This window comes from Sipha flava, unplaced genomic scaffold (genome assembly GCF_003268045.1).
Source record: "Sipha flava isolate LNK unplaced genomic scaffold, YSA_version1 249_pilon_pilon, whole genome shotgun sequence".
NCBI classification, from domain to species: Eukaryota; Metazoa; Arthropoda; class Insecta; order Hemiptera; family Aphididae; genus Sipha; species Sipha flava.
The window spans coordinates 621,071-628,086 of record NW_020272898.1 but is presented as its reverse complement, the minus strand read 5'-3'; the positions used below and the strand labels follow the sequence as shown (position 1 = coordinate 628,086).

Below are 7,016 nucleotides of genomic sequence, written 5' to 3'. Positions count from 1 at the left end.
AGAAAATAATATCCGTAAATCATATTTTTGAGGGTTGAAATAGTTTTGAACTCTGGACTGGACGTTAAACTCGTTAATCTTAGGTAATTTTGATATTTCTTTAATTTAATTAATCCAAAACGTAAAAAAATATATATACATAAAAATTTAAAATTAAAGTTTTATAAAATGTAAAATATACATATATATATATATATAAAGCTAAATAAAATAATATATAACTTTTTCATTTGATGTTAAAATATTGGCGACCCTCTAATAACATTTAGCGATCCCCTAAAGGATCGCGACCTCTAGGTATCGTACCACTGATCCAGAAAGTTTCGTTAAATAGCGAGGTTTGACTGTATTATGAACGAGAAGGAAGGGGAAATCAAAAACTAATGGTACAACTTGACAAGTATACTCATGGTATTATTGTAACAGCTAGGTAATAAATTATTACATGCGTAATACGACCGAGCAGTGTACATCATAGAGTAAAGAATGTACACACAAGCCGTTAACAATACAGGTATTCGGAACGGCTTCGAAGCGGTCGCTTTTACACGTGTGTAGATTTAACAAACGATGTCGGCCAAATATTGAAAAGTAATTAAAATTTAATTTACGAGTGATTAAACACTGTCGTCCCGTGGGGTGCACGTGAACACATTTTATTGTACAACCATGCTCACAAGAAGAAAAAACGCTTACCTTCGTAGCAAAAATAATAAATAACAAAAATAATAATAATATTATAATAACTTACTTTTGGTGCGATATCTGAACCACGGTATACAAAATAAAAATACGTTATGTGTTTTTGCCACTCTCAAAATCCGGTTATAACGAACATACAGAACGTGCGCTTGAAAATAATTAATTGTCGTAAACGGTACCGAATAAATCATCAAACGGATTCGGAATAATGACACGTATATTATTACGTGTATACATAACAATAATAGTGTGTTATCCAATGACAGCCGTTTAGTTTTGAACTTCGCGTTAACGTAACTGAAGTCGCGCTGCGTTCATATACGGTTTTAAAAAATATTTCAGTGATTATCGTAATACATAACAGTACTGCATATCTGCCGGTAAGTGAACTCGATGTTTATTTATCTGTAATTACTGTATTTGCACGTGTGTGCTATATACACACATATATGCAATATATATATATGAGTATATTTATTTTTTCCGATTTCTAAAACAGTGGAATCACCATTAGTTATATTTAACAGCTATAATCACGCGTGTTACGAACTATCAATGTTGTGTACTCAACAAATTCCATAATAATATTTAAAGTAGTAATTTCTGCAGTGTATAATATGTAATATTTCGATACTAATATCAACCGTTGTGAAATTTTTAACGTTATTCGTATCACAATACGAATCACTATTGTTAACTTAATAATATATATCGAGTTGCAACGAAATATAAATTTCACTTAAGTTCATTACATCGATTGGTGACCAGTAGGGTAAGCACTAACAGGCAGGGGCGCGTCCAGGATTTTTTTTTAGGGGTGGCTAAATTCAAATAATTTTAATATTAATAGGTAGTATTTATTTTGAAATATGTACAGAAATCTTAAAGCTGCACACAATGCTGTTCTTCAGAGTTTTCCGCAGTGTAAAATAGTTTGCTGTAAATTCCATTTAGAACAAAGTTGGTTCAGACGTTTGCAGAAAAATAAAAGTTTATTTAAAGAATACTCAAATGATTCTTAAGTAGGAAGGTGGCTTAAATAAAATAATTGATATACTATAGTTGATAATTTTTTTTATAATAATTTAAAGTCAAATTTCAACTGTCAATAAACCTAATAAAATTATCAAAATGTTTGGGGCTAGCCATTATGGGGGGAGGGGGTTAAAGCCCGTTAGCCACCCCCTTGGGTGCGCCCTTGCTAACAGGTTATGAGCGTAAGCAATTTAAAGTAAAAATCAATACTGTGAAATATCATGTCCGTTAAAACTCATCATTATTACACGATTTTTGTTTTATCTAAAAACTCAAATTTAACTTCAAGGTTAGGTTAAATAAAAATTTAAATAGTAAAGAGTAAAATACTATCTTTATAGTAATAGTTTAAAACAATGATGCAATGACGATGGTTTTACTGTTTTATAAAATAGATTTCTTATTTAATATCTAATCGCCAATACATTTTATTTATTTATATAATGATGTCTTATCTCGTTGCAGACTGTATAAAAACGTTTTCAACACCTCTAGAAACGATTACTGTTATTATGTTGGATCATTGGATACATATTTTAACATTCATATGGATCATGTGTTGTATTTATTTAATAACAATCCAGAGTGTTAATAGAAACGATAGAAGAACATCTTATTTTCAACAAAACGAAATACTCCGTGTTAAAATCGATAAAATAAGCGTAACTAACGCCGAAATAAGTGATCAAATATCAGCCTTGAACGAATTGTACACATTTTTAATAATCTGTTCAAGGCTTAGAAGATATTTAGCACAGTATATTTTACAGTCGATCGTTAATAAATCATTAAGTTAACATAATAATAAATCTATCTATTCATCAAATATTACGTCTATATATTCGTATTGGTTCGCGACTGCAATGTTACTTTAATAATAATTTATATTATCTTCCACGCCTTATTATGTTATATCTGTAAAGGACGACACGATATTAAAATAATCTGATGTGTTTTGTGTTTTCAGACTGAAATATCAAAACAGCTTTGAGGTACTATTTCAACGCGATTTATACGAACAACTGATTTTGAATTTGTAAAAACAAAATTTTAAACGCATATAGTAGAAAGCGCTTATTACGATGATATTTCAACTAAAATGATTACCAAAATTGTAATCGTATTTGTTTGTTTTATATCTCATGTGCAATAAATTTTAATCGTATATAACGATATCGGTTACAAAGATTTTATTTTCAAAATAATATGGTCTTTATATTCACAAATAACAATGTTCACAGAAAAAAAAGTTTAAATGTAAAAAACTTGAATCCTTGCTTAGTTGAAATAATGGAATTTGGGGGTGGATTAAAACTGATTTAAATCAGCTTTTAAATTTCATGCTGAAACTTACAAAATGTTACTACAAAAAACTCAGAACATAGAAAAGTATTCGATTTTTCAGTAAGAGAAAATAATAATACAAAACGAAGTTCCATTTTTTTGCTCTTTGTTAATTAATGCATTTCTATTTCACATTATAGTTCCTTAATAACATAATGTACACGATCTACAACTAGTATAAATTTTCAAAATGTATATGTTTTAAAATTTAGAGATAAACAATACAAGAACCATGTTTAATAATTCACCTTTTTTTAAATTTTCTTTTATTACTTCCATACAACGGTCCGATTCTCTATGTCCATAGAGGATTGTCGTAAGCGTGTTAAACTGTGTTAATATTTAATATATTTTTATTCGTGTAGGGACACCAACCGTCCGAAGATTACGAGTATTTACGTCGTCGAATCTATTCGAACACCAAAGAGTTTTGGTATTACGCCAATGCTGAGTTTAACGCGTTGGAAACCTTAGTAGAAGACATGGATGCGTTGAATTTCTTGAGGGTAAAACAGTTGGCCCACGAGAACTACATGTCGTTGTTATTGGACAATTTAAAGCTGGCGGACGTCGATCAGCATTCCCGGTGGAGACAACAGATGTTCGACCATCTGAGCGGTTTAGTGCAGTGGCGGCTGAACCGTTTACAAAATCCGCTGTACTGTAAAGGGGCCAAGAAACTGATCTGCAATTCGACTTTCATCGACTCGGTAAAACCTTACGTTTTGTTGTAGCGTTTCTCTAATTTTCTTGAGAATCATTATTACGTAAGCTCATCATTCTGGTATTTGAACATATTTTAATTATAAATGTACTATTCACGGGAACGATAAAGAATGATTCGTTGAGTTGTTAAAGAGAAATGTATGAAGCAGAATTTATCTTGGAAGGTATCAGTTATTAATGTGGTGGTAGTCGAAAATCTGAGAGTGTGGAGCATTGTTTTCAAAAAAGTCCCACGAAAAATGGGGTGAATATCTGTTGGATGGTCGTCTACAAAAGATCTGTGACGAACCGTGCCCGTCCGACAAACATAATAGCATACAGGTTGTACGTTGAAGATTTTCGCAGGATTGCGGGTTCACATGTCGCGTGCATATCCTTCTGAACTGTTTGGTCATTGCGTACGTGAACGGAAGGACGTTAATAGTTCCGGCGGAAGATGGTTGGCTCATGCAAGGCGACGAGTGGGAGTCACTGTTTTTGCCGTTAAGTGATACATGCCTTACGTCTCACGGCCAAACGACATTAAAGTGGCCCGGTATTTCATAATGGTTTTTTTTTCTTTTTTTGTTGCATTGTTTTCCCAATAATTACGTAACATCACCCTCCCCACGATGGTAACACGTTAACGCAGTTCGAAAAATCCTAGGTAACGAAGACGCTCAAGTGCTTTGGTTGGACATATCGCACTTCATCGATTCCCGAAATCCTCACTATCCCTTCGAGATACCCGAGGACCTCGCTCCCGCGCTCCGAGTGCTGCATGGCGATCCCGTCGTCTGGTGGATCGGTCAGTTCCTTAAGTTCATTCTCCGTCCTCGACCGTCTACAAGTCAAATGCTTGATGGGTTGTTCAACGATTTAAAATTTCAAACACCAATTGTCGGGTAACATTTTTGCTCGCAATTTTTTTGTTTCTACCAACAATTATCCTTGAAACGTGTAATATTTTATCGTAAAAATATAAATATTATAATTTTTATAGCCCGTTCATTATAAAAATTAACATAATTATCAATTATTATAAATTAGTATATTAAAAATAAATATCATCTCGAAATCGATTAACGTAAATCTAAAACTTTTAGATCATTTCGGAACGTTGAAACAGTTTTTTTAACATAAATTAAAAATATGAAATTGAAAATGAAAATGTATGACATCCGGTTTGAAATTTAAGTATTTCTTGTTTTTAGAGACATACTGAAATTAAATATTACAGTTAATAATAATTTGATAATATATCCTTAAACACCCATGGTCCACTCGTCAATATTTAGCAGTGTACTATTTTCTCAAATAAGAAAAATACGTAATGATATGATATGTTAGTTAATTTTAATAATTTTAGATTACAAATTAGCAAAGATTTAAAACATCCGCCACATCGTTTGCTAAGTGAATACATGTCACACGTCGAAGAATATTACAAAATCAAGGAAATGGAATCGGGATATGAAAAGAAAAGGATTTATTTATCTACATATGATCCAAAGTTATTGAATAAACTCAAGCATAAGTATATTTTAAACATAACTTAAGCATTTTTATCGTATTTTTATCTACTGTGAACTTCTCTAGATATCCAAATTATGAAATAATTAGTGTTGTAGATCTACCTAAAAAATTTTCCAGCCAGGAAGATAATGCAAACCGAACGATTCACAATATCATAATTGACTTATATTTTTTGTCACGCTGTGATTACTTAGTTTGTACTTTTTCGTTCGACGTATGTTCAATTTTATAGTAAAAAAAAAAAAATGCAATATGTTTTAAAGTTGAAAATTATCCGTATCACTAGAAAATTAATTAAATTTTATTTTAAATTGCTTTAAGGTAGTATAATATTGTGTTCTTATTTTATACAAATACTGAATTATTTTCAAATTTTCATATTCTATATATCAAATGAAACGATGATGAAATAGAGGGTGAAAAATATGCGTCATTTCATATTATTACCTGTAATAGGGGACATAAATGTAGAGTTGAACAAATTAATTAATCTTAGTTAAGCCAGAGAGGGTTGGTAAGCTTAAGAAATCGTGACAAACGTACGTATATGCGTAGTTTAATGAAATACACATTAATAATTAACGCATTGAAGTAATCAAAGAAATATTGATATTGTTTTTTTCAAATCAAAATTTATTGAGAATGTTGAGTTGTTGACTTTATGAACAACGAGTTTTTACAAAACCTATTACAGTTCTAGCTCTATCTCTATGACTTTTTTTAAACATTTTTTTAAGAGTAATTGCTCCTATACCACCACCCTCTTGAACCAAGTCGGTTCAAAGCTAGGTATCGTAAATTTGCTATAAACCTAAATAATACACGTACACTCCACCGAAGTTGTATATAATTACGTGAGAAAATTATCGCAAATCAATGAATCAAAAAGTAAACGTAGACGGATAGATTTCAACTGGAGTGGTTTTCCAAAAACTGTCTAGCGCGTGTCAAAATACAATGATATAGTTGTTATTTATTTCGTAGATGGGTCGAATGGCTTACGAGATGATGAACACTCTGCATCCCGACGCTCCGATTCGATTTACTTCCTTAGATGGTATCTATAACTATCCGGGTAAAATGCGCAGATTAAACGTAGCCGTAATACCTCACGAGCCGACTGAAAACGGCGAAATCGAACTGCAGCAAGGAGATCTGATATCGCTATCGAATAACCATCGGAACGGTTCTTCGAGCGGAACGAGCTTGAGAACGCACCAGACTGGCCTTTTTCCTTCGTTCAAGGTACGCGACGTTACGGGGTAAGAAAACGGATGTTCGCGAATAAATCTGTTCGAGGAACTGTTTTCAGGTCACTCCAAAAGTGGAAACGAAAAACTATCCTTACTACCCCGCAGCCGTAGGAAATAACGATAAAGTGTGAAGAAAGAGTTGTGAAGATTAAAAAAAAAAAAAATGTAATCCAAATATTTTTGATGTAATAAATACGTATATATATTTCGATCGCAGTTGTAAATCTGGCACGATAAGGACAACTCAACAGGACCAGCTGCAATCGAAACGAACGCAGTACGTGTCTTTCCGATAAGTAACCCGTTGGTGGGCGCGCTCTAACGGGTGAGGGCTGGTACCGAATTCCGTCCCAGGCCTCCTATGGTTCCATAACTGAAGACCGAATTCCGTCCCGGTGGCGGAGCAACTATGTCTGAATTCCGTCCTACTACCTGTAACTA

At 32.7% G+C, this 7,016-nt stretch overlaps 1 protein-coding gene across 2 annotated transcripts; it reads left to right on the top strand.

The window, feature by feature from the left end:
- Positions 1-756: 756 nt before the first annotated feature.
- On the top strand, positions 757-6,784 carry LOC112684339 (alpha-(1,6)-fucosyltransferase-like). Of its 2 annotated transcripts, none has more exons than XM_025555799.1 (10): positions 757-1,082; positions 2,203-2,446; positions 2,705-2,729; positions 3,447-3,791; positions 4,153-4,342; positions 4,454-4,691; positions 5,156-5,323; positions 5,386-5,536; positions 6,307-6,567; positions 6,635-6,784. In XM_025555799.1, the coding sequence occupies exons 2-10, from the start codon at positions 2,250-2,252 to the stop codon at positions 6,704-6,706; spliced, it is 1,647 nt and encodes a 548-aa protein (XP_025411584.1). In that variant the 5' UTR covers positions 757-1,082; positions 2,203-2,249; the 3' UTR covers positions 6,707-6,784. The 2 variants fall into 2 exon arrangements, with proteins under 2 accessions (XP_025411584.1, XP_025411585.1); XM_025555800.1 differs by lacking the exon at positions 757-1,082 and adding an exon at positions 1,258-1,474.
- Positions 6,785-7,016: the final 232 nt, after the last annotated feature.

Coding starts and splice junctions, on each gene's coding strand:
- LOC112684339 (XM_025555799.1), top strand. CDS start 2,250: ATGTTGGATCATTGGATACATATTTTAACATTCATATGGATCATGTGT. Junction 3,792..4,152: donor ATTCGACTTTCATCGACTCG/GTAAAACCTTAC, acceptor AGATTTTCGCAG/GATTGCGGGTTCACATGTCG. Junction 5,537..6,306: donor TTTGTACTTTTTCGTTCGAC/GTATGTTCAATT, acceptor TTTATTTCGTAG/ATGGGTCGAATGGCTTACGA.